Genomic DNA, 27,618 nt, shown 5'->3' on the forward strand with positions numbered 1-27,618 from the left:
ATTCTTTCATGCTCTTGCTTGTAAACCTCCAACAACATTCCAGGATCCCCGCACCTGTGATTTTAATCACTCCACAATTGATGACCGTAGCGTCAGCTGCCTGGGTCCTAAACTCTGAAATTACTTCCACAAATCTCTCTGCCTCTCTAAACTCAAGTTGCTCCTTATTGACTGAGCTCATCAACTTATGTAGATTGGTGTCAAATGTAGTTTGATTACACCCCTGTGAAGCACCTTGGAATATTTTACCACTTAAAATGTTCTACAAAAATACTAGTTGCTGTTGTTCTCTCTTTTAGAATTAGTGGAATAGATGCTCAGAGAGGAAGGTTCTCCTACTAAGGCAGCAGGAGGTGTGGTGAGGCGTAGGATTCTGGGCACATTATAGGTCCAACTCCACAATGCAGGAGAAGGCTAGTTGATTAACACAGTCATATCTGTTTCTCCTTACACATTTACAAAGATAACCCTGACTTTGTTAAAAAAGGCACAGAAGAAAACAACTCATTACAATTCTGCAGATCCTTCTAATGGGGAAAGCATGAATTATCATAACTGTGGCCATGTTTTGTCACCACTGGTCAGTGATATAGAACCATAGAACACTACAGCACAGAAAATATCTTATGCAACCTCTCCTCTTACTCTCTAGCATTCCTTCCCAAATCCCTCTCTCCCTCTCCACCTCTCTCCCCTTATAGAACCTTTCAAAATCCATTTCTCTGACAAATCACCTCTCCTAATCTCTCCCTTTCTGGCTCACTGTCCATTTATCCTGGGGAAAAAACCTTAGGACATCTTTTTTAAAAAAAAGACATAAAAGGCATGAAATAATAAAGAATGGTTATTGATCATAACTTTGCAAGGATTCATCTCTACATCGGAAATTCTCTCAGCTCAGGATGTTCTGTACTACTCTTCTCCACAACCCCAGGTTTGAGACTCAAGGAGAACTTCTTGGAATTTGGATTTGAGGGCTGGTTACAGGTAGAAACCTCAGGAATTATTAAAAAAACACTTCCCATCAATTTTTCTTTTTTTTTTTAAAAAAAAAACTTTCCTCTCACATGGAAATCTAGTCTCTCACACCCACCAGTGTTTTGACCGCCACCTGGCATTGAATCCCTCTCTATGGATATATCATGACTGGTGGGGGGGGAATGGGGAGGTCATAGCCACAATACAGATTAGTGAATTGTGACGCACAGTTCACATAATGTGAAAGAGTAAATCTGGCAGGATTTGTGTGGCCAAGTCACCAAACTCTCAAACATCGACTTCCTAAACTGGGGTGCTCTCTAACTGCCAGAATACATGCAGAAATAAACACCAAGACCCCCATCCATCCCGAACACCTTCTCTGGTGTGTACTGTACCCATTTGTATAAGTTGGAGGTGCAAAGCAGATTGACAGCAAGCTCTGGCAAAACAAATACCCGACCAGAGAGTCATCAACACTGGAGGTAGGGGAGGGAGTGTTGAACCCACTTAACTACCACATGTGTCCAATATATAGAAGAACCCTCTATGCATCATCTGTCACTGTCACATCTGCCCATTGGATCCGCTAGCGGCAGTGGCATGGAGCCATTTGAGGAGATGTTAAGCTCAGTGGAACAGGTAGCCAAGGGAGACGGCAAACAGTTCAGCACAAGGCAAGAGGTGGGCTGAGGATCCCAATCCAACTTGCATCATCTCCACAGAGGTCAGAGGTCATTCTCTCTCTCCCTTTACGAGGGTTGGTCCTGTTCCTCTTCAGACGGCAATATCCCGAGTTTGCTTTCAAGGTGTCTGGGAAGTGTCCCTAGGCCCTTAAGCTGGTTTTAAAATCTCGAGTTTCCTTTTTCTTTTGTGTTACATGCCACGGTGAATTCTTCAGCAGGTCATACATCGGCGACGCATGTCTGACCTTGGAGGATGGGGATCAATCTAAAAGACAAAACACACAACAGGAAAATGCAGTTGAGAGAGTGTGCTGGAGATCATTTCGCAAGAGGTAATGAACCTTTAGAAAGAAGAGTGACCTGATCTGCAGATACACAGTTCACCAAAAATAACAACACAGGTAAACAAGAAATTAAACAAAAACACAAATAAAGAACAAAGGTTTACTTCGAGAGGGATAGAATTGAAAAGCAGATAAGTCATGTTTAACTTGTATAGGACCTTGGTTAGACTACACTTGGAGAACTGTGAACACTTCTGGTCTCCATATTGTAAATAGGATATAGAGGCACTGGAGAAGGTGCAACAAAGATTTACTGGAGTGATACTAGAACTGAGAGGATAAAAATGTCAGGAAGGAATTAACAGGCTAGGGCTCTTTTCACTGGAAAAGACAAGGCTGAGGGGTGACCTGACAGAGGTCTTCAAGATTATGATAGGGTGTTTGATAGGGTAGATGTAGAGATGTTTCCACTTGAGGGCAAGATCAGAACTAGGGCCCATAAATGAGATAGTCATTAATAAACCCAACAGGGAATTCAGGAGAAACTTCTTTATCCAGTGAGTGGTGAGAATATGGAACTCACTACAATAAGGAATGGTTGAGGTGAATAGTATAGGAAACTAGATAAACACATGAGGCAGAAAGGAATAGAAGGGTATGCTGATAGGGAGGGATGAAGACGACTGGTCTACAGCATGAACACCAGCATGGACCAGTGAGGCTGAATGGCCTGTTTCTGGACTGTAAATTATTTGTGAGGCAAGGTTTGCCAAATCTTACCTCTGAGTAAATGGGTGGAGGTCGATAACGGAACTCCTGCACGTAGGCAAAGAAGGGTCGCTCCAGTATTCCCCCGATTACCTCGTCCTCCTCTGGGAGGGACAGTCCTTGGTCAGTCCGTTCAGCTTGTCCCTCAGAAACTACCTCCGAGTAATCAGGGGGAGCTGAAATAGAATGAGATTGACATTAGGCCAAATGTGGAAAGTTGGGGTGGAGAATAACAAAAGTTTAAAGAAACTGAACGCTCTGTTAATCTGAAACTGAGGGGTGGTGGAGCCAGGGGCACATAGGTTAGTAAAGAAGCCTTGACATAAAGTATATAAAAGATGTTGCTGCTTTAAAGCTTCTCAGGATCAGGAGGCCATTCAGCCCCTCAAGTCTCTTCCACCATTCAATCAGATAATGGCCGATCTATACCTTAACTCCATTTACCCACCTTGGTTCTGTAACCCTCAATACTCTTACCCAACAAAAATCTATTAACCTCATTTCTGAAATTTTCAATTGCCCCCCAGTCTCAGCCTTTAGTGTTATTTTTCCTCCTCTACTACAGGAGCTGTCTGCTGCCGGGGTCCCCTTGACCGACAGGTGATCATCTGAGTACCACCCTCTATCCCTGCTGTAAAGCACTCTGGCTGTGAGGCTGATCTCATGGTTGAGTAGCTGGGAACGAGAAGTGGACAGTTGTATGGGGACGTCTGGAGCCTCTGCACATCAGGACAATAAGGAGAGGCTGAGGGGAAATGGGGAGGGTGGCATGCGAAAGGTTACATGAAAAGGTCACCATGTAAAACGTGCTGTGGATGGGAGGGAATGGGCAAGGGTCATACGACTACAGAGTCTCGCTGCTATGAATCCTGGCACGATAGTTCTACGTGAAACACACGGCAGGGTGAGGTACTTACGCTCTGGTCTCTCAGGGAGGGTGAGGCGCAGCCAGTCGATATCCATACTGTATTGGCTCCCAACACTGGAGGAGCGACTGCCAAATGGGTGGAGGGGGATTGTGCCAATTACGAGGGGCAGCTCCAAGGACAGTTTGGATGTTCCCGGGATTTCAACGTAAACCTGAAATGGTCAAACAAAACAATCCATCCAATCAGAAAGCACCTCAGTCAAGAAAATATTCTCTTGCTACCGCTCTACACCCTTCTTGTTCTCTCTCTCTCTCACACACACACACACACACACACACATACCCTTTCTCACTCTTAACACTGTACACCCCCCGCCCCCCCAACTCTCTTGTTCTCTCCCTTCCTCGTCTTGTTCTCTCTGATGTTCCCCCGCTCTGTAACAGCAGTGACTAACCCAGAGGCACCTACCCGTAGCATGTACTCCACCCGAATCACCCTGCACTGCAAGAGGGAGGGAGACAGGGGCGGGATCTTCAGGGGACGGCCGTGCCACGACCCCCTCTTCCTGGGGGCAACACCCTCGCCTTGCAGAGTCGCCACCACCGATTTCTTCAACTTCATCGTCCCCCTGGCGATGAAAGTCTGTATTTGGACGATGGAAGCTTTGGGGGTCACTGTGCGGGAGCAGCAGTTGTCAACCTCAGCAAAAATGGGGATCACCTCACCTGAGTAAACAAGACAGAGGTTAGCGTCGGAGAGCTCCAATCACACACAAACATCTATACATGAGGTGGGTGGGGGAAAAGTTAAACCAACTCACTGGGCAGGAAGCCCAGGGGATGGGGTAGAGCGCTGGCTTACCCGATACAGTACTCAATACTACTCTCTGTTGACTTCAATGGGGAATAGAAATGATGGGGTGTGAAACTAGGATTGCCCCCAATCCCCAACAGTTTCCTGCGGGGTGGTGGGGGTAGCTAAAATTGTCCCACACACTTTGTAACTCTTCAAAAATCATTCCTGTGCCTCTTCTGTCTTGTATTTTTACAATTCCATAGAACTATGGAAACAGAAGGAGGCCATTCAGCCCCTCAAACTTATTCCCCCATTCAATCATATCATGGCTCATCTGAATCTAAACCCCATTTACCCCCCTTTATTCCACAGCCCTTTATATTATTACTCAACAAGTATCTATCAATCTGAGTCTTGAAAACTCCAATTCACTCCTGGCAACTGCCCCTGAATGGCCTGGCTCCAATTTTAAGGCAATGTCCTCTTGTTCTGGACTCCCCACCTCCCCCACCACAAGAGGAAATAGTTTCTCTGTACTGATTCAATAGAATCCTTTTATTATTTTAAACACATCGATAACATCACCTCTCAATGATCTAAAGTCAAGGGAACATGTGACAAGTTTATGAAATCTGTCCTTGTTATTTAACCCTTTAAACCCCGGTATCATTCTGGCGAGTCAGGGCTGAACGTAAAAGATCCCATGGAAACTACTTTGAAGAAATGTCGGGTGTTTCTCTCCAGTGTCCTGGCCAATATTTATCCCTCAAGCAACATTAAAAAACAGATCATCATATCCTTGCTAATTGTGGGATCTTGCTGTGTCCAAATCCAAATTTGCTTCCATGTTTCCTACGTTACAATAGTGACTACACTTCAAAAGTACTTCATTGGTTGTAAAGTGGTTGAGACAGGCGCTATAGAAATTTTACCCTTTACAAATAAAAGATGTTTGTGAAAATTCTGTTACCTGGTGTGTAGCCTTTTCGGTCAATTTTTGCTGTCAGGCACACATGACCAAGGTTACAGTACCAGACACGAGCCAACTTCTCTTTTGTACCCGCTTGGGGAGCCTGGTTGGAGAAAAGGCAAGAAACTTAATGTGAATGTGAAACGTCCATTCGGTTCATCAACCACATTCCTGATGCAAACCCATGGAACCCTCGACCCTGGAGACTCCACCGCCCACTTAAACTCCTCTCACAGCCCAGACACAATCTACCCACCCTGACAGCAAGTTCAGCATTAACACTCATTGGTCCTCCAAGAGGAAAATCGAGCAGAATTTTAGAAAACTCACCCCGACATTGGTTATTCAGCGCAGCCCTGCTACTCACAGGCAGAAGAACGAACTTTCAACCTCTCCTCCCCACCACCTCCCATCTGTCCTTTACAGTGCAAGAACCAATGTATCCCAGTGTTTTTATACACCTCAAGTTCATACCCATGACCAAAATCTTTAATTCCAGGTCCCAGCTTGATGGACAGGGGTGAGTGAGGGGAAAGGTCTCCTCTATTCAAATGAAATTAAAAAGATTTTCAGCAAAAAGTGGACTGGGGGGTTACAATTCAGAAAGGAGGAGTTGCTGTTTGGGGAGCACAGAGCTGGTGCAAGCCATCCAGTGTCATTGGGAATGGCCCCTTGGCAGCAATATAGGAACAGGAGGCCATTCAGCCTCTTGATGCTGTTTCGCCATTCAGTTAGATTGTGGCTGTTCTGCATCTCAAATCCATCAACCCATCTTGGTTCCGTAACCCTTGGTACCCTTGCCCAACAAAAATCTGTCAACCTCAGGTTTGAAGTTTTTAACTGACCCCCACCCTCAGCTTTTGGTGGGGGAGAGAGTTCCAGACTTCCACTCCCCTTTTGTGTAAAGAAATTGGAGCTTCTACCATCACTATCCATAGCTCTAGGCTACAACATGCAGATAAAGTGGATGTTGCCACAGTGACTCAGACTCCTTGGGGCACCATTTGGCTGAACTGTGGATCAGATTGGTGCCAACACCATGGGGTTTGATCCCCATCCCAGCTGGGATTCGGGTCCTGCCTCCTCACACTACCCGAGAGTGGTGCTGTGGATCAGACCTGCCTGCATTCAGAGAACTGAAGATCTACCCTAACCTTAATCATCTTAAAAACCTCAATTGAAACTTTGCTTAATTCTCTGTACTCAAGGGAGTGTGGGTCTAGCAACCGGTCCTCATAATTTAACCCTTTCAGCCCCTCTGGTGAATCTGTATGGCATTTTGTGGCAGAGTTTGCCTCCTCAGAATCAGCTTGTTCAGCCATCCGAAGAAGTGCAGCAGATGATCTCATCTGACTTCACCAAGTTCTGAGGCTGCATTCCCATCATCTCAGAGATGGGAGGATGCCAACCAACCCCCCTTCCTGATGATGGTGCCCATTAACTGAACACAGTCACTCCAGGTTACCTACAGCTTTGTATAACTGTCACATCACTTTCTCCCCTTTTTGTATTTAAGATAGAGGTAAGATACACATAGTTAACCACAGTCTCTGGATTCCCACAGTTTGATAGTGATGGTATTCTTACCAGCAATGAGGGGGTGTTGATGTCAATGGGCTCAATTACGGTGAACTCCCGTTTAATTTTCTTAACAGTGGCCCAAGGCCGATGAAGTTTGACTTTGACCCAGTACCGCACACTTCCATGCTTTCCCTCGAAGGATGTCACCAGGTTCCTACATGGGGGTGAGGGAAACAAAATCTGCACGTTAACTAAACACAGCAGGAAAATAAAAATCAGTGGCACAAATTGATGGATTATAATGGAACTTTTTTTTGAGAATAGTGTTTGCTTCTTACACTGGGAGGACTAACTGGGGAAACATCTCACATGATTCAACTGGCACAGTTCCACCCTCTTCCTATTCATCCTCACTGTGTTGTGATCAATCACTATCACTTCCTGCTCTTCCCAAGGACCCTGTCACTGTGGACCTGTTCACTTGTCTCAATTATTTTCTTCACCAACACCAGACTAGTGTCAATTAGTAGCTACTTCTGGACTCAACTCAGGCCTTCTCCTAACATTTTTCGATCTTGTTGTCCGCAGATCTTTGGTATAGTCAAATCAACACTAAAAGTGTTATTATTGTTATCTAAAAGTGTTATATTTGTACAGAAGCCAATAGTGAGATATGGTAGGGTTTAATGAATGCAACAAGATAAGCAAATGGCTTGGGCCCTCTGGTAGATTGATGGCTCGGGAGAAGTCTTTAGTGTACAATAAAGGGTCTTGTCCAGGGATCTATAGTGTGGCTCTACAGAGAAACAGTTGCCCTCAACCAGTTTGGGTACTCAATTTCAGTGAGGAGTTAAGATACTCACTCTTCAGGAAGCTGAAAGCTGAACGGGAACTCATGTCGACCAGCCTGGAGAATGGTGACATCACCATTATCTGAAAAGGAATAAACAAACCTTGAAAAACAATGGATCACACCACTCAATAACATTGTATGGATGCATTAGTTTGAGAGCTTAGGGAATGAGGTTGCAGTGGAGACTAAGCGACAGTGAGGGAAATGATCAAGCTAATAAAAAATGGCACGTCACGCATTGGATACTGGTACCACTCACACTGGATCAGTATGACCCCACTCAACCACATGGCCACACAGGCTTGCAGCCACGAAGAACATCCCCTCATCGATACTCTTCCCTTGTGAAGGTTATGGGCTCAAACCTCACTCCAGAGCCTCAAACACACAGTTCAGACCAACACACCCAGCGCAGAACAGTGGGGAGGTCTGCACTGTCAAAAGTGGCGTATTTCGGATGAAATATGAAACCGAGGTCCCACCTGCCCCCTCAGGTGGGCATAAAAGATCCCATGGCGCTATTTTGTAGAACAACAGAGGAGTTTTCTGCAGTGTCCTGGCCAATATTTATTCAACCAACATCAAAAAAACAGATTATATGGTCATCATCAGATTGCTGTTTGTGGAATCTTGCTGTGTGCAAATTCGCTGTTGCATTTCCATTAGAATAGTGACTACACTTCAGAAAAAAGTGTTTCATTGGCTGTAAAGTGCTTTGGGATATGCTGAGGTTTAGGCTATATCATTGTAGGTTCTTTGGCAATCCTCATAGCATTAGGACATTATACAGAGTCCCAAACTGAGTTCACTACTTGAAATGTAACACTGCCATTTTGTTTTAGTCTAATTACCATTGGGGGTGGGGGGGGGGGGGGGGGTGAAGGAAATGAGGGTGCACGCTGCCTCTATAGCCAAGTAGAACCTCATTCTTAATGGAAGTTTAATTTGATGTGGCCTACTCATAGTAAAAATCACACCACATCACTCTGCTGCCTAACCTGCCCCCAATTCCCCCACCACCAAACCTTCCCCATCCCTTCCCAAGTTAAACAATACAGGGGCTTTTGCTAGAGAAAGTCATTTTAGTCATCCATTGGATATTTTTGGCCTGTCTATTTTCTGTCTAATTGGGTTGCAGCAACAACGAGGCTGATGCAATTAAAAGAAACTGATGAACTCCATCTACAACCTGCTAACACTTCCACCCTCCTCTTTGAAGCTAATTCAACACATTTCTGCACTCAGGACAACTCAACAAAAGGTGGTCCCTGCCAGCAATGTGACAATCGCAGGTTGTTTGTCTTTTAGTGAATCGGTGACCTTAGGACTCTCTTGGCGGGTCGGGCTCTGTTGGAATGTTCCGGATGGTTAGCCACCCACAGGGAGTGAAGGTCATTGGCATAATGTCAGATAGCGCTAAATTGCAATGGACAGAATAATTCCCAGATTCCATCAACTGACCTCTTATTGGGTGATAAGTCAGCCACAAATCTCAAGAACAACAACACAAAGTGTTATCACCTTGCGGTCAAGAGAACAACTGAAGGACACCAGGCTGCAAGAGGCTTTAGGGAAGATGATATCAGTCAAATGGCTTTGATTAAGCGACTCCCAAGTTTTGGGTTCTCAAAGTCTGTAGGAGGAAAGGAATATTCAATGGTGTTTGAGTAGGAGAAAGTGCGATGAGTCTTGTCTTCAACACTTGTGGTCGAGGGAAATGGAGCTTAGAGGCAGAAGCGCTTTCAGCATTCCCGGATTGCTTACAAGCTGAGGGTGCAGTTTTCACCCTGATACTTGCCAAAACCAGGACAACAATGGTATTGACCCTCCTGGTGGTCAGTGTGTTGTAGAGGGGGTAGAGAAGTGAGATTTCATCTAGTTGGGGTGGGGGGGGCGACCAGAACAAGGGGGCATAACCTTAAAATTGGAACCAGGCCATTCAGGGGTGATGTCAGGAAGTGTTACTTCACACAAAGGGGGGTGGAACCCTGTGACTCTCTCCTCCAAAAAGCTGTTGAGGATCGGGGTGGGAGGGGAGGGGGGCAGAATTGAAAATTTTAAAACTGATAGTGATAGATTTTAGTTGGGCAATGGTATTAAGGGTTATGGAACAAAGACAGGTAGAATGGAGTCAAGATACAGATCAGCCATTATCCAACAGAACAGGCTTGACGGGCTGAATGGCCTCTTCATGTTTCCATGTTGTGCACAGGGTGCATTATTATATTACCCATAATCACGATTAACTCAGTTAATCGAAAGCCTCCACGATACAAGGCCCACGAAGTTCCTTCAATCATTCACTGGGGAGGAGGAGGATATGAAAACAGACAGGACAGCCCGAGTGCAAATTCCATCTCCTCACCCGTTCACTCAACTCATTCAGCCCTGGGGCCTGAGGAATTGGAGAATGCGTGATGCAAAACAATGCACTCAAATGAGCTCATATGTTTGTTTTAGTTCCTTTGCACTCTTTCCCTTAGAGAGCGCAGTGTGAAGGATTCACAGGTTGATTAATGGTCTGGCAGGATAGTGATGTCATTATCTTTGTATCTACGTGCTCGTTCCCTGCGGCCAGAATTGTGTGAAATAGTGCAAGGATTCTCAGGTTAACATTCTGAGAGGCTGCAAAGTGTACCGCTCATGGCCGTAACCACCTTTATAGCAATCGCAGTGGGGAGGGGTCATGGGTTAGCAAGAAGGTTTCATGAGCCCCACGACACATTCAGTGGAGTGAAGGTGGGGTTGGGGGGTTTGTTGGGTGGGTATTGTGAATTTGTAAGTACCCTGTACAATGGACCATCCCAGATCAGCAAGATCCCAGTGTTGAAGTTACACTCTGCAATGGATTGGCTTATCTCAGCCCAGGTGATGAGAGGGAGACAGGGTGGGGAGGAGCGCAGGGGTTACTATCAGCTTCAGACACAACGCAGCAAGGAAGGAGAAGAGAGAGTTAATTACAATTTCCTATTCAATGGTGAAACACCAGAGCAAAAGGACAAAATTAAGTAAAAGATCTGGGATTTAGGAGTTTCATATTTGGGGCTGACTTTTAACATTTGCCTCTAATCCCCAGTATAAACTTTGAACCTGGGTCTAGGCAGAGCTGAGAATGTGGCCCAGTGACTGCTCCCTTTCTGTTATTAATTTGTCTGCCCTAGGTATTCTGTCCCCCTCCATCAATGATGCCTAAACAATGACTAATTGTCAAAGCAAAATAAAATGTTAAAATAAAAACCTTGGCAGTGAGAGGCACGTCCATACTTGTTGAACAAAGTACAGAAACAAGATAAAAGCAAAAAACTGTGGATGCTGGAAATCCAAAACAAAAACAAAAATACTTGAAAAACTCAGCAGGTCTGGCAGCATCTGCGGAGAGGAACACAGTTAACGTTTCGAGTCCGCATGACTCTTCAACAGGACTAAGGAAAAATAGAAAAGAAGTGACATATAAGCTGGTTCAAGGGGGGCGGGACAGGTAGAGCTGGATAGAGGGCCAGTGATCGGTGGAGATTGCCAAAAGATGTCATAGACAAAAGGACAAAGAAGTGTTGACGGTGGTGATATTAGCTAAGAAGTGTGCTAATAGGTGACATTAAGGGTAGAAAGCAGGACGAGCAAGGTACAGATAGCCCAAGTCGGGGTGGGGTGGGGGGAAGGAATCGAAATAGGCAGCCTATCACTGGCCCTCCACCCAGCTCTACCTGTCCCACCTCCCCTTAAACCAGTTTCTATTTCACCTCTTCTATTTTTCCTTAGTTCTGATGAAGAGTCATTCGGACTCGAAACTTTAAATGTACAGAAACACGCTGTGCACTTCCCCATACCTGCAAGGTAACCCACTACCTACAGGGTCAACATAGAAATTTGTCCCATCGTATCTAACTGCAAGGATTACTTTATCAATTTCTTTAATGCAGAAAGTTACCAGAGCAAAATGATCTTGAGGATGCTTTAAGAATCCTGCAGAAAGATTGACAAGCATCTCGTTATGAATGGTTATTCTATAGGAAAAATGATCAGATTTGAAACATTTACAATTAATTGCCACAACGCCCTTCTGGATTTGTAGATTGGCAGTCCATGAACACTAGCTTTATACTTTCTTTTGTCTTCTTTTTCTCCTGTTCCTTCGCCCTGCACCTTTTTCTAAACTACCTGTCTGCAGAAGGTTTGCAGCTGAAATGTTGACACTTCCCCTCTCTCTGCTGTCACATCTGACTTGGAGAGGGGAAGACAGAGAAAGACTAACCTTGTTTTGGGCTCTTAAAATTTTTAGATGTAGTGGAACTCAAAACTGACAATAAAAACAGCAGGTCCAGGATCAGAAGCAGAGAAATAAAAGTCCAGTTATTTCATAACATTTCCCTTCTTCAAAGCATTTAAGGAATAGCCCCTTAATGTACATTTTGTACGTTTAGATTGTGCATCTTCCTGTCCAAAAGTGGACAGGTGCTGAGCCAGTTAAAGGGCGAAGCAGACAAGGTCTGACTGGCACCATGACTTGGGGGGGGGGGGGGGGGGGGAGATGATTAAACAAAGGCTGTAGAAAAGGACTGACTGAAATGAACCAACCAGCAGAGTTGACAGGGAATCGTTTGACGAACAGCGCAGTGAGAGGGGCTAATAACTTGGCTTCATACACCAGTTAAAATAGATTTTTAAACAATGAAAGGGCACATCACTGTGGCAAAAGCAGAGCGAGGAACACAAGACCTGCAGCAACCAGTGTCCCAGTGAAAGGCTGACACATCCAGGACCTCGCACCGTTATTACTCCAGGGCCTTCCCAAGTCTCAAATCAGGGCAATAAATGTCCCAATCGCTGAAGGAAGACAATGAGTAACTCAAAAGTTACGTGACAAAACATAAAGACACAAACGCGCTGGATTTAAAAAGACAGATTCACAATCTCGTCAAATGAAAATGAAACTTGCTTTCTGATTTCAGGGAAAACAGCTGAACTCCAGGAGTCAGAGTTTCAATTTGAGGGGATTTTTGATAGCACCATGGCAATGAAACACTCATTCGCCATACCAGGGCAGTAGAGGAGTCGTCTTTGTTGCCCTGGGTTCCAGCTGATAGTTTGTATCATCACATTATAACCCCCCACCCCGTCTCTCTTTGCCTCGAAACTTCATATTATAAAATAAAATAGTGCTGGAAGAGGCCATTAGGCCCATTGTGCCTGCACAGGCTCTTTGAAAAGAGGTTTCTTAGAACTATAGTCAATTCCAATCGCTCTCCTCTTGAAGCAAGATGCCACTAAGTTATAAATACATGTGACAATTGGATACTGACCTAGTTGGAGAAGATTTATCCTCTTGTTATAGTACTCCACTTCATCACTGTAGTTCTGGGTGTAAGCAGTGCTAGAGCCAGCACTCCTCGACTCAGTCCAATGAACTTTCGCATAGCCCTCTGCATGCAGTTTTAAGGACTGTATCTTCATTGCACCAGCGAGCTCCAGGACAACTTTCCCTGACACTTCATCCCCAGTGCTGTAAACTGGCACTGAACTGGGGTCTGGGCTGTCCAACACCATTGAAAACCTCTTCAACTTATCCAGAATCATCTTTCCTTTTCTTTTTAAATGAAACTTGAAGTTGCCGAAAAAGTCTTGCGACTTGCACTCAGAAAACAACCGATATCACAAAGCAGCGTTTTGCACCCTGCTGCGATGAGGCTACCCCTTTAAATAGCCACAGAGTTCTCAGGCTGCAGGCGCGGCGGAGATTGACAGGCAGGGATGGCCAATAGTGTGGCGGGCCATTCTCGCTGTCCAATGGCAACTGGGAGTGGGGGCGGGACTTGACCGCCTCTGATTGACTGCTCCCCGGGAGAGAAAAACAAGTGTCTGCGCGCATGCGCCCGGACCCGGCTGACCCACCTCGCTTGTTTTTCTTAAAACAGAAAAGGGGAACGCATAAAGTCGGAGTTAGACTTGAAAGACATAAATCTCTCCGCCTATTGGAAGGAAAACATCACGAGAGATTCCAGCCAGCAGGAAAACAACTAGGATACGTTAAAAACCCGAGCCCAAAGCCAAATAAACAACTTCGAGGAAAGTTCCCCAACTTTTGGAAAAGTTCCCAAACTTTTATCCTCTTCAAACTCCTTTACCCATTAAATGCAACTAAACATAAAACACAAGGGGTGATTTTGTTTTGCTCCCGAGCTTAATACTGATTTCAAACATATTGGAATAATTTTAAAAAGTGGTTTCACTCGAGATAACTCAGTACCAATATTATTTTGAAGGCAGTTCCAAATGTTTAAGCAAATATTTTGCTTGTAAACTTTCTATTCTTGATTTTAAAAGCATTGTCAACAAGTCAGGTTATGCAACTTTAAAAAAAAATCTGCAAACTTTGCAGTTCCCGAGCCCGACAAGTTTTATTTCTCCCAGAGGGATCCCTGGTTTCTTTGCTAATCAAACTGTCTCTTCAGTAAAACTAAATTAAAAGATGTAAGTTCTCGTCAGAACAAGGCATGTACAAAACAGCATTAGTTTGGAACAAAGATCAGCCAGATTATACTGAGAGTTTTACTTTTAAAAATAAATGCTGTTTCTTTCAAATGGCAGCTTTTAAAATCACTGATAATAAAGGAATATGGTGCCATTGAAAAAAAAAATCCTAATTGTTTTCCTGAGTGAGCTCATGTTTGAGAGAATTTTGAAATTTGTCTTTCGGGTGAGACGTTTATAGCTGAGGTTCTCAGCCTGTTCCAGTGGCTTGGGGAGGCATCAAAGAACACCATCATTAAAGAGCACTGGGGAACTTCATTCCTCGAGAACTGGCTGACATCTCCCTCTCAATTAAAACTAAACAGAAAAGCAATAACCCAACTGATTGTTCATCGGATTGCTATTCGTGGGATCTCCCTGTGCACAAAATGGCTGCCCACTCGGGATCTGACAGCACAAAGCAACAAGTGACTGCACTTTAAAATAATTCATTGTAGCTGAGTTTGTGGCCTTGCTATGGGATACTGCATCAATGAAAATGTGTCTCTCCCTAACTTTCTAAACTAGTTGCAAGTCATGCTTCAGGAGCTGAGCACTGCTGCCATCCGATGGCGGCGGGATACACATGCTGGAGGTTTTAAAATATAACAACTTGCATTCATATAGCACCCTTAACAACAAGTTGCATCTATATAGCTCATTTTAACATTTCAATGCGCTTCAAGGAGCATTATCAAATGACACTGAGCCACATGAAGAGATTCCAGCATCTGCAGTATTTTACTTTTGTTAAACAGATATTAGCATAAGTGGCCAACAGCTTGGTTGGAAAGGTAGGTTTTAAAAGGAGGAGGATAGAGAGGTAGTGTCACAGAATCATCACAGTACAGAAGGAGACCATTCAGCTCATCGAATCCATGCCACCTCTTATAGATGAATTTGTCCCAGAGGGAATCCTAGAGCTTAGTGCCTAGGCAGCTGAAGGCCACCAGTTGCGGACCAATTAAAATCAGGGATGCTCTATGTAAACTGCTCTTCTGACACGTAAAGTCAGATTTTACTCCCTGACCCCAACATAAGAGTTAATGTAAATTCCTTGATCCACACCAACCAGGAAGATCCCATGCATCATTTGTTTTCTGCATGGAGTTAGCTGATCTCACCTGTGAGAGTATTTGGCGTTGCTACAACTGGATTGTGCCCCTGAACTAACTGAGGATTGATGGTGTGGGAAAATCAGCCAGGCGCCCTGCATCTGATCGATGTTTAAGTGACCTCTGCTCGTGTTCATATATTGGGCGACATCAGGATCAAGTCCATTGTGATGTCCCTGCAGTCAAACAGTTTGTTGACAGTCATTGTCCAGTCTCTCTAATGAAAAGAGATGACCTGAGTGAGGTACAGGAGAGAGGTGACCATGGAATCTGCAGTGGGCAACACTCTCACCTCCAAGTCAGGGGGATTGAAGTTTCGCCCAGAGACTTGAGCACAAAATTTAGGTTGCCATTCCCAGTGAGGGAGTGCCACACGGTCAGAGGTGCCGTCTTTTAGGATGAGACGGTAAAGCACTGGAGAAGGTGCACAAAAGATTTACTAGAGTGGTAACAGTACTGGGAGGTTAGAACTATCAGGAAAGATTGAACAGGCTGGTGGCACTTCCTCTAGGAGAGAGGGGTGACCTAATAGAGGTCTTAACAATTTGAAAGGTAGAGAAAGCCAAAGCTTGGGGTCATAAATGAAAAACAATCGCTAAAAGAAAAAGTCAATAGGGAATTTAGAGAAACTTCTTTACCCAGAGAGTGACGAGAATGTGAAACTCACTACCACAGGGAGTGGTTGAAGTGAATAGTATAGATAAATTTAAGGGGAAGCTGTATAAACGTGAGGGAGAAAAGAATAGAAAATATTGTGAAAAGGTGGGGTGAAGTCAGGTGGGACAAAGGTCACGTGAAGCTTAAACAATAGCTTGGACCAATTGGGCTGAGTGGCCTGATTCTGTGCTGTACATTCTATAAATACTTGAATCCTGAGTCATGGTGATTCTAAAGCACATCATAAATGCTGTGTTGATCTATACACAGTGTGCAGTAAATGATCTGGAGACTTGTTTTGCAAGCAGTGCATTCTGGGTATAGTCTCACAGCTGACTTCCTAGAAATGATGCTGCTCAGTCACTGCCAAACTCCGTAGGGAATATGATCAGTGTCAGGGCACCATTAGATTTCAAATCAAAAGAACAGACAGATGAGTGGTGGTAAGGTGATGTGGCATCAAGTTTGGATCTTGGAGTCCAGAACTAGGACACAGGATTATAAAATTAGAATCCGTCCATTTAGGAAGGAAATCAGGAAGCAATTTCCCCCCACCACACCCCCACACAATTGATTGTGGACATCTGGAAATCTTTCTACACTGCCCCCAACACCCCCACTGCCCCCACCCCACCATGGGATGCTGGGGAACAACTGGAGCTTTCGAGACTGATCATCAGACGGTTGTTAGACAAGGGTATTAAGGGTTACACAACCAAGGCCAGTAGATGGAGTTAAGGTGCAGATCAGCCAAGATCTAATTGAATGGGAGAACAAGATTGAGGGGTTGAATGGTCTCTCCTGTTCCTACCTTCCTGAGGAAGGGGAGGCTGTGAGAGGGAAGGAGTCACACATCTGAGGGTTCTCTACAAGTGTAGATTAGAATGCAATGTGCCTCAATTTCAGTGCAGAGAGTGGGGAAAAACCTAGAGGGAGAGAAATCAGGGGAAATCCACTCACCTTGTTCCAGAAATATATATCTCATTGCTGAGGAATGTGTTAGCCTTTTCACCCGAGATGTGGGATCCAGAATACCCTTACATAAAGAGCCCCTCAATCACCATCAGGTATAAAGTTCAAACTTGCACTTATATAGCACCTTTCATGACCTCAAAGCATTTTACAACAAATTAATTACTTTTGAAATATAGTCACTGTAGGAAATGCAATTGCAACTTTGTGCACAAAAAGATCCCAGAAAGAGCAATATGACAATGACCAGATAATTGTGCTTAAATAATGTTGCTTGAGGTAAATATTGGTCAGGACACCAGGGAGAACTCCCCTGTTCTTCTTCAAATAGTTGTCATGGGATAATTCCATACTTCTGAGGGGGTAGACATCTGAAATATGGTGACCAGATTGTCCATAGTACTCCAAGTGTGGTCTAACTGAGGTTCAGAGCAAGTGTAACATAACTTCCCTGCTTTGCAATTCTATTCCTCTAGTATTCAGCTAGATTTTGGTAACTATTCCTTTCTGTAATCCCAGAAGGAGAGGATCATCCCCCTCTACTCCTTACTCGTAATTGACCCATGGAAAGGAGTCATGAAGAAGCTAAGGGCATTAACTCCTCTCATGTCTTTTCCTTCCCATCCTCTCTCCTGCTGAAGGAGCCAGCTCTAGCGAGGAGGGATAGTGCAGGCTGCATTCATGCACCTTGTCCAATTGGCTACTATTCCTGTTTGAATTTAGGCAAACTATTTGGCCACAGAAGCATCACAACTTAGCTTTTATTCTCCTCCTTGTTTGCCATACAGACATGTGAATTTCCCAGAAGGAGTCACACAACAGTGATCAGGACCCAGGTTGAGCTTTACCCACTCTAGCCCATAGGTGGAGACAAAATTTTAATATCCCCTTACACTGCCTCGTTTCTGATTGACGAACTCAGTGCAGAGCAGGAACCAAAACTTGTGACCTTCTCCAGTTTGTATGACAAGGAACCAGGTATTTGTGAGATAACAGATCTTCCATTCATAGAGTAGAATCTTACAGTGCAGGAGGAGGCCATTTGGCCCATCATGCCCGTGCTGGCTCTTTGAAAGAACTATCAAATTAGTCCCACTCTCCTTGCTCTTTCCCCATAGCCCTGCAAATGTTTCCTTTTTCAAGTATTTATCCAATTCCCTTTCGAAAGTTACTGTTGAATCTGCTTCCAATGCCCTTTCAGGCCATGCGTTCCAGATCACAACAACTCGCTGTGTAAAAAAGTTCTCTTCATTTACCCTCTTGTTCTTTTACCAATTATCTTTAGTCTGTGTGTCCTCTGGTGACTGATTCTCCCACCAGCATAAATATTTTCTCATCATTTACTTGCTCAAATCCCTCAATTTTGAACACCACCATTAAATTGCATCCAAATACAGCACACCACCAAACTCCAGAGAGTTTCAGTCAGGGCCAGAGCAGGCGTATTGTGGGATTTAAGAGTTCCTTTTGGTGTGAAAACATGTCTCAAAGTTGCTGTGCTGCCAACCGGTTATGACTCTACAGTCAAACCAAGTTCCAGTCCTTGATTCTGAATCCACAATAATGTTTGCTCTCTGATTCCCTATGCACACAACCCCTTGGCTAAAAAGACAGAGGAGTGACCCATGTAAAGCCCCCCACAAATCAACACCTGATTTAGTGATAAGGATACACAGGGCTCAGGAGAGAGAGACAGACAGACAGCCAGACAGACAGCAAGAGAGAAACAGCTAAGGCACAGAAAGAGGCAGAGAACGAAAGATAGACAGTGAGAAAGAGACCAAGAGAGAACACAGGAGAGACAGAGAACAAGAGACAGAGTCAGAAGGAGAGTACATGAGAAATGCAGAGCAAAAGAGAGACAGAGATAGCGAGAGAGAGCGCAAGAGCAAAGATAGAGCAAGTGGGAGGGACCAGCAGATAGGCAATCGGCGAATATGATGGGTTTCTACTGTTCAAGGAGAGACAGACACAGTGCCCTGGGAGACTGGCAAGTTTCTCTGCCAGTGATTATGATAGCCACTCTGGGGTGCAGAATATGTTTTTGTCAGGTGCAGTAACAGATCCCTGCTGTGGCACCTGTACATTTTGCACACAACTCGACTACACCTCAGAATCTGGTAAACAAGATTTCGTGCAAGACCTGACAGGAATTCCAACATCTGTAGCAAACACACCATGTGAATGATGAGAAAGGAGGGGAGGAAACTATGACAAGATATTACAGTATCTGTTTTAATTCAGCTTCGCAAATTTTCACCTTTACCCTCTTTTAAACTGTTTTCTTGCTGAGATAGACTTCCAGGCATGCTGTGCTGCCCCCTGGTGCCTCAACCAAGTGGCCTTGTGTGTTACAGAATAAGCACTGACTGTCAGGAACTATTCGCCACAGGGGGCATTGCAGTAGAGTCTGGCCCCTGATGTTCTTTTACGAACTCAACATGAACGAAACAGCTTTAACTGGCAACATTTTTGCCTCTGGGTCAGATGGCTATGGATCCAAGCCAACGCTCCAGGACTTCAAAGACATTCTTATGCAGTACTGAGGCACTGCAGCATTGTCAGAGGTGCTGTCTTTTGGATGAAACGATCTTCAGCCACAATTGGTGACAATGCTCAGGCTGCCTAGGCTCTCAAATTGCCTCCCCAAGCCTCTCCACAGCCCTTTCCTCCTTCCAACTATGTGACGAGGTTATTTTTCTCACCTGTCCCAATATCTCCCTACCCTACCTGGCTCAACATCTATTGTTTTTATTAATTACACATCTGAAGCTCACTGGGATCTTTCGATGTCATATATGTTGTTGGTATGGCAGTAATTGGAGCTTTACTCTGCATCTAGCCACATGCTGTACCTGTCCTGGGAATGTTTGATGGGGACAATGTAGAGGGAGCTTTACTCTGTATCTAACCCCGTGCTGTACCTGTCCTGGGAGTGTTTGATGGGGGCAGTGTAGAAGGAGCTTCACTCTATCTGTCCCCACACTGTACCTGCCCTGGAAGTGTTTGATTGGATAGTCAGTGCTTCCTGCCCTCAAATGGACGTAGAAAGATAACACCGCACTATTTTGAAGAGGAGCAAGGGAATTCTCCCCGGTGTCCCAGCCAACATTTACCCCTCGAGCAATATCACTAAAAACAGATCATCAGATCATTATCGCATTTCAATTTGCGGGATCTCGCTGTCCGTAAATTGGCTGTTGCGTTTCTTACATTACGATATAGTGACTCCACTTCAGGAGATACAGCGTAAAAAGCATTTAATTGGCTGTGGAGAACCTTGGGACATCCCCTCTATATAAAATCTCTTTCCCTCAGTCAAACAACTGTGTAAAAATCGATTGCAAGGAAGCTAAGAGACCAGAAAAGTTTTGCATACCATTTGGAAGAAAAATGTGCAAAATCATGTTTATTTCACCGCAGCGCTTCCATTTATGGTTGGGCAGGTTTCCCAAACCTGTCAATCACTGAGCATCACCACGGCAACTCCGGTTGTATTTATTTAAAAGGGGCCCAATGGCCTTTGAACTCATGCTCTCTCTCTCTCTTCCGGAATACTGTGGTAAAACCGATATCGTTTTATTAATACACCCATCTGAATATTTAATAATTACATTTGCTACCCTTTTAAAACAGGAAATGCGTAAAATGAAATGATACACTCATTTCCTCTTTCAAGTGCCACTCTACCAATGCTTATCGTACACTAAGTAGAAACATGAATGATTTTTTGGGGGAAAACCTAATGAAATTTATACATTTTAACAATTTGCAATAACTGGGTACCGAAAAGTTTGCAGCTTTTAATCTATAACTTGTGCGCTGCATTTTCAAGTTTATTTACAGAAATGCTACAAAAATGTCATGTAGGAGGATCATAGCTTCTTAAATAAGATCTTTAAATTGCAGTTTCTCCGAGGGATGATTTCAGTCGCTGGACAATTATTGGTGACTTCATTCAAAAGCATTTTTTAAAAATTGCATCGAAACTGTATCAGAATGGGCCGATGCTGTGACCCGAATGATTTCCATCCTTCTCAATGACGTCCTTAACACCATCAAAATTGCTTGTTCCAGTTGGCTATTGAAGGCTGCTGGACTTCCTGCTTCATTGCTAATCAGTGCCTCCTTCCACCAATCCCCAATTCTTCCCCTCAGTTTCCAAGTCGACTTGCTGGGGTGGGACATGGTCCCCACTGGTCCCGACCCTCCCTGGGGCACGGTTTAAATGGCCGATGACCATTGGAGGGTAGGGCGAAGGGGTTGCAGGGTGGGTGCGTATCACCCACAGCCATCAAAATCAGAAGCCTAGCTTAATTTCAAAAGCAACAACTTGCATTTATATAGCACCTTTAGTGTCACAAAACTTCCGAAAATGCTTGGCAGGAGCAAAACTTTGGCGCAGAGTCACATCAGGTGGTGTTAGGTCAGGTGATCAAAAGCTTGGTTAAAGAGGAAGGTAGGAATACCTTAAAGGGAGAGGGGTTCAGGGAGGGAATTCCAGAGCTCAGGGCACAGGCAGCTGAAGGCACGGCCACCAATGGTGGAGTGATTAAAATCAGGGATGAGCAGTAGGCTAGAATTGGGGAAGCAACAAGATTGGAGATCGGAGGTTTGTGGGGCTGGAGGAGTTTACAGAGATAGGGAGGGGGGGGTAAAGAGGTCATGGAGTGATTTGAACAGGCGGATTGGAACTTTAAATTCAAACTGTTGCTGGACCCAAAGCCAAAAATAAAACAGATTAACTGGTCGCTTGTTTCACTGCTGTTTGTGGGAGCTTGCTGTGCACAAATTGGCTTCCTACATGACAACAGTGATTACACTTCAAAAAGGCACTTCAGAAATGCAAGTTTTGTCTTTCAATGCCTGAGGGTAGCTCCGTGATGAGGTTGGTGAAGGCATACAGCTGCTGTTGTTGATTACGTGGATCAGCAGCTCAAGGACTGGTATTTGCTAAAGACAGATATGCATCTTTCACAACCTCAAGATACCTCAAAGTGTTTTACAGCTAATAAAATAGTTTTGAGGTTTAATAACTATAGTAATGCAGCAGCCAATTTGTACACCACAAACTCCCACAAACAACAATGTGATAATGACCAGATAATATGTTTTTAGTGACGTTGGTTGAGGGATAAATATTGGCCCCAGGACACCGGGGAGAAATCTCCTGCTCTTCTCTGAAATGGTGGCCATGGGCTCTTTCTCATCCACCGGAGAAGGTAGACAGGGCCTCGGTTTTTAAACGCCTCATCCAAAAGACAGCCCACCTCTGACAGTGCAGCACTCCCTCAGCACTGGGAGAATCAGACTAGATTTTGTGCTTAAATCTCTGAAGTGGGGCTTAAACCCACAATCTTCTGACTCAGGCGAGAGTGCTACTCATGCTGCCATGATGGGGACACTAAGAAGCTCCCTCAAAGGATGCTTTGCTTCCTCAATTTCTTCAGCCACATGTAGACCAAACTCTTTACCCACCTACGTGTGGGGTCAGTAGGGACCCTCAGTGGGGAAGGGAGGAAGTGGCAAGGTGACACCAGTAAAATGCCACACATGCTTACTGTCTGCCCTGCTGTCTCTGCGTGCATGCACTCAAGGGGCTTTGCCCTCACAAAATAAACAGGGTCTGCTACCAAGCTTTGCCACATTCCGTCTGAAGCTATTACAACATAATAAAGAGGGAGGACGAGTGAGTGACCTTTATGCCAGTGTCAAGTTCCATCATCGTGGTATCGATCTCAACCCCAAACCAATCCAGTTTTCAAAAAAATTACTTCATTGAGTTACATTAGTGCATTGGTTATCACATTGACTGCTCTTGCTCAATCACACAAATTTAACTGTTTGCCCAACTCTCTTTGCATGAAGACACTGCTCCAATAAGGGATCATTGCCTTTTACCCACCTTTCAGGTGAGGCGTTACAACAATCACATCCACTCTTGACACACTACAGCTGTACCAAGGGAGTGCTGCACCATCAGAAAAGTCGTATTTTGGATGAGACATTAACCCCCGAGCCCCTGTCTGCCCGCTCAGGGGATGTAAAAGAGCAGGGGGTTTCTCCCCAGTGTCCTGGCCAATGTTTATCTCTCAAGTAATTTTGTGGTCTTCTAACCCATTGTTATTTCTGGGACGTTGCTGTGCACAATTTGTCTATTGCATTTTTCCTCATTACAACAGAGTCTACACTTCAAAGAAAACTTTGGCTGTAAGGTGCTATAGGAGGCCCCGAGGTTAAGAAAAGTGCTATATAAATGCAAGTTCTTTCTTTGAAGTAATAACTGCCAAAAGGTAACCAACCTTGATGTTTGGGGAGAGATTAGCTGAACTGCAGTGTGATTCATCTAATGCATACTAGAAATTTCATCATTGCTGATGTAAATTTACCACAAAAGTAACAGCACAAGGCAAATACTGATGTGTTCTCACGAGCTAGCCTTATGATCAGCTGCTGTCAATGGGCCTCTTTCTGTGTTCAAATTTTTATCAAGCTGCAAATATGATCCACCAGCAATCAGGAGCCTCAGCCAACTCCCTCCCTTGCCCCAGGCAGTCAGGGACCGAACGCAGCCACTCTGGTTCATGAACAGCAGCAATGCCTCATTTCTGCTTTCCATCTGATCCACTGCAGAAATAGCATAATGTTGAGGGGGTAGGGTTAGGGCTAGAAACTCTTTCAAGTTATCAACAGTCACAGATTGCAACTCTTTTGAGTACAATCACAGTTCTTGGTTTCCGGGAGTGGGACATGAACCCACAACCCTCTGATTCAGAGGCGAGGGTGCTATGGACTGAGCCACAGCTGACACCTCTGGGTTAGGGCTAGAAGGTGAACCTGGGGATTGCCAATCTTCTAGGATTGACCTGGCCTCTCCCAGGTTTAAAGATTAATCTCCAGGTGCAGCTGTGGGTGACTCCAATGGAGACTAAACTTTCCATTTATTGGTTATTGTAAAATCATGGCAATGGGACAAAATAGGTAATGGAGGGTTTGCTTTCCAATTGGCTGTGGGGAAAACAGTGTGCAATTCTAGATGACCAATGGCAGGAGTGTGGGGGGGCAGCATTGGATGTGGGAAGTCACATGATGACGCCTCCAAGAGTAATGTCCAATCCAAGTTGGCAACTCATGTGACCAGTGCTCCTAGTGAGAAGAATTGTGCATTGGGTTTGCATTTTGGGACTTTGGAGAATGAGGTCAGGTGGAGGTCACACCATTTTCCACATCTCACTTGCTCAATACGCACCCCTTGTTCCAAAATCTACTCCTATAGCATTTGATAAGCATTTGCTAAAAAGAAAGTCCTCAACAGAAGCTTGTAGAGGATCTTTAAGCCGCCAAAGTATCTTCACAGGGGCATAATGAATATAATTGGTCACCAAGTCAAAAAGGTGGTGATACCGAGAGGTGTGATAAAAAGCTTGGTCAAGGTGATGGTGTTTAATGAGGAGTCTTAACACAGGAGGTAGAAGTGAAGACGTTTCAGGGAGGGAATTTAACTTCGAGTGAATTTTTGGTATGTTGGCATCACTGGCATAGCTGCCGTTTACTGCCATTCTGTCGTTGCCTTGAAAAGGTCGTGAGGAGCTTCTTCTAGAATTGTTGGGTAGTGGGTTTGATAAACTGAGTGTCTTCCTGGGCCATTTGAGGGGCAGTCAAGGGTCAACCACATTGGTGTGGGACTGGGTCACATGTGGGCCCTGACCAGGTAAGGATAGCAGGTTTCTTTCCCTAAAAGGAAAATAACCAGTTTGTTTTTTATTGTTAGCTCCATTGTCAATTTTATTGAAAAGAAAGACTTGCATTTCCATAGCGCCTTACAATCTCAGGATATCTCAAGTGCTTTGCAGTCAATAAAGTATGTGCCAAGTGTAGTCACTCCTGTTATGTAGGAAACACGGCAGCCAATTTGTGCACCGCAAGCCCCCACAAACAGCAATGTGATAATGGCCAGATAATGATTTCTAGTGATAAAAGCAAAATACTGCAGATGCTGGAAATCTGAAATAAAAACAGAAAATGCTGGAAAAGCTCAGCAGGTCTGGCAGCATCTGTGGAGAGAGAAACAGAGTTAACGTTAACTCTTCAGAGCTCTGAAGAAGAGTCATACGGACTCGAAACATTAACTCTGTTTCTCTCTCCACAGATGCTGCCAGGCCTGCTGAGTTTTTCCAGCATTTTCTGTTTTTATTTCATGATTTCTAGTGACGTTGTTTGTAGAAAAGTATTGTCTGTGGGTATCTTCTCTGTTCACCTTCCAAATAGTGCCATTGGATTTTTTTTTTTAAAAATGCTATTGCATCCAAAAAGAAGGCACTCCCTCAGTACTGCACCGGAGTGTCAGATTAGATCTTGTGCTCAAGTCTCTGGAGTGGGAATTCATCCTACAATTTTCAGATTCAGCTAGCAAGAGATGGTGACCCACTAAACCACAGCTGGCATTGCACATCCTCCCTTTTTCGACAATAACGGCACAGCCCAGGATGAGCCAGTGTCACTGTGAATGGGACGTGTTTATGCTGTAAAAGTAGCTGCTCGCAAAATATTTAGAGATCAGGGATCTCACTCCCACCATCGGAGCTAAAACATCTTAGTGTGCAGAGATATCGAGCGAGTGAAACTGCACTGCTCTCTGATCAGGAGTTCAGTGTTATTGAAGTCTAGGGGCTCTGGGGTGAAGGAATCTCTACGCTGTGAGGGTGTTTAACTTTTAAAGGGAGGTACCTGCTGTAGCATGAAGGAGAAGATGAAAAAGAAAAGGACTGTCATAACCTTCATGTTTTCGCTGTCAAGGGCTGTGTCAGGGAACCCTGCACAGAAAGTGGAAAATGTTCTGTGTGTGAATGAATGTATATAATTGAGAATCCACATGATGTGTGAGATTGTGAGTTCACATAAGTGTGTGAGAGTGAGAATGTCAGTGTGTGAGTGTGAGTTAATGAGTATATGTGTGTACGTGAGAGTGTGTGTGTACATTTGAAAGAGAATGAGTGCCTGTGTGTGTGTGTGTGTGTGTATGAGAGTGTATATATGTGTTTGAGTCTGAGTGTGAGATATATTATATATATTATATATATATTTGACAGAGTCTGTATATATATGCGTCTGTGTGCGTGCGAGTGTGAGCACCAGTTAGTGAGTGTGCATGTGTGTGTATCCGAGTGAGTGGTATGTGTGTCTTGTTCTAGTTACTGTGTTGTGTGATTTGGTTTGTGGATATATTCACTCCCAAGAACGTGTTTGGTATCTATACAGGAAGTGCCAAGAATAAGGTTTACCGTCAAAATGAGTACGAGGCAGATTACAGACCCTTTAACACAACCAGCTGGCAATAACCTCCTTATCGATCGCGGCATATCAAAATAGGTGACCTTTTCAGAGTAAAAGGAATGAATATTGGGCGTAAATTAACTCATTTCTCAGATTTGCTTACTAGACAGTTAAAAGGAGATTGCAATAGTTGTTACAGCCAAATGCAACACATTACACCATAGGATCCCACAGTTAGGCTTGAAGCCAGATCTCCCCAGCTCCTATCCTGTGTCTATAGGAATATTCAACGCCTTTCTCTCTCACACACACACACACTTTTTCAGGGTTTACATTGGGATCGGACTGACCTCGGATCGCGTGCTGTCTCCTCTTGAAGTAGGTCTCGTACGAGCTGTAATCTGAATAGACTGTGTTCATCCCGATGCTCCTACTCTCCAGCCAATGAACCGCTGCCATTCCTTTAGCGCAGATCTGCAACGAGCGAACACGGATGGCTGCCCGGAGGTCCAGGACCACTCGGCCGGACACCAGCTGACCCCGGGTGTAAATTGAACTCTCATTCCTGTCCGGGACCAGGAGGAATCCTCTGATCTTCCCGACCTTCATCTTTTTTTAAAGTTGAAATAAACCTTCCCTCCAACCACACAGACAAAACTGCTCTCCAGATCGCCGCTCGGGACCGTCTGGTCCCACTCTTCTTGTCGGTCATTTATCTCATTGCTGTCTGTGGGATCTTGCTGTGCACAGCTTCAGCTACCGCGTTGCAGCTGTATCTACACTTGCAAAGTTCGTGAGGTTTGGAAATGGGGTGATATAAAGTTTGCTCTAAATGCAACTTTTTCTCTTTCTTTCTTTCTTTCTTTCGTTCGTTCCTTCTCTCTCTCTCTCTATCTCTCCCGCAGCCTTTCCAATTCCAGTTTAAAAGTGAAACTGACAAGATACTGGTGACATCGACACATTTAACCAATGGCCCAAGAGGAGGAGGAGCCTCTGCGTCCACCAATTGGGAAGGGAATTTGCAAAAATTAAAACAAAACTCATCTTCTCTTAAAGCTACAGTCCTCCCTCGAGTGCAACCAATGCACTGCGGAGTTGCCAACCCTCCCGGGTTGCCCTGGAGTCTCCAAGAATTTAAAGATTCCTCTCAATTACCCTGCCGCGAGGAAAACCTGGGAGAAATCAGATCACTGGCGGCAGGATTTGTATTCAACCCTGGGCAAGAACAGGTTCCGGCTCAGCTTGTGATGCCCTGATAGACGAACATCTGTCTGACATGCATTGGCTGGCTCAAACTTTGCCGGCGTGAGGTAGCAGAACCAAGGACCATGTAGCCCAGCCAGAGTCAGGGGAGGAGAGTTGGGAGAGCA

The 27,618-nt window shown here is 44.6% G+C and overlaps 1 protein-coding gene and 1 long non-coding RNA gene across 3 annotated transcripts; one reads left to right on the forward strand and one right to left on the reverse strand.

Moving 5' to 3' along the window:
* The first annotated feature begins 447 nt into the window (after positions 1-447).
* On the forward strand, positions 448-771 carry LOC144689025 (uncharacterized). Its single transcript, XR_013578546.1, has 2 exons — positions 448-584; positions 617-771. It is a non-coding gene; the product is annotated as an uncharacterized LOC144689025 (long non-coding RNA).
* A 4-nt stretch (positions 772-775) lies between these two features.
* On the reverse strand, positions 776-27,079 carry LOC144689024 (arrestin domain-containing protein 2-like). Of its 2 annotated transcripts, none has more exons than XM_078556134.1 (8): positions 26,599-27,079; positions 7,735-7,804; positions 6,938-7,085; positions 5,351-5,453; positions 4,054-4,310; positions 3,634-3,796; positions 2,729-2,892; positions 776-1,929 (listed from the first exon to the last, which is right to left on the reverse strand). In XM_078556134.1, exons 1-8 carry the CDS (start codon positions 26,855-26,857, stop codon positions 1,876-1,878), a joined length of 1,218 nt encoding a protein of 405 aa, XP_078412260.1. In that variant the 5' UTR covers positions 26,858-27,079; the 3' UTR covers positions 776-1,875. The 2 variants fall into 2 exon arrangements, with proteins under 2 accessions (XP_078412260.1, XP_078412259.1); XM_078556133.1 differs by lacking the exon at positions 26,599-27,079 and adding an exon at positions 13,025-13,417.
* Between the last annotated feature and the right edge of the window lie 539 nt (positions 27,080-27,618).

This window comes from Cetorhinus maximus, chromosome 13, assembly GCF_964194155.1.
Source record: "Cetorhinus maximus chromosome 13, sCetMax3.hap1.1, whole genome shotgun sequence".
NCBI lineage: Eukaryota > Metazoa > Chordata > Chondrichthyes > Lamniformes > Cetorhinidae > Cetorhinus > Cetorhinus maximus.

What these genes read in the sequence shown, in the direction of transcription:
- LOC144689024 (XM_078556133.1), bottom strand. Translation starts at nt 13,298, where the DNA reads ATGATTCTGGATAAGTTGAAGAGGTTTTCAATGGTGTTGGACAGCCCA. An exon ending in AGCTTTCAGCTTCCTGAAGA is followed by an intron (nt 7,086 to 7,734) that starts GTGAGTATCTTA and finishes ACCCCCATGTAG; the next exon opens with GAACCTGGTGACATCCTTCG. An exon ending in GGGTGGAGTACATGCTACGG is followed by an intron (nt 3,797 to 4,053) that starts GTAGGTGCCTCT and finishes TGACCATTTCAG; the next exon opens with GTTTACGTTGAAATCCCGGG.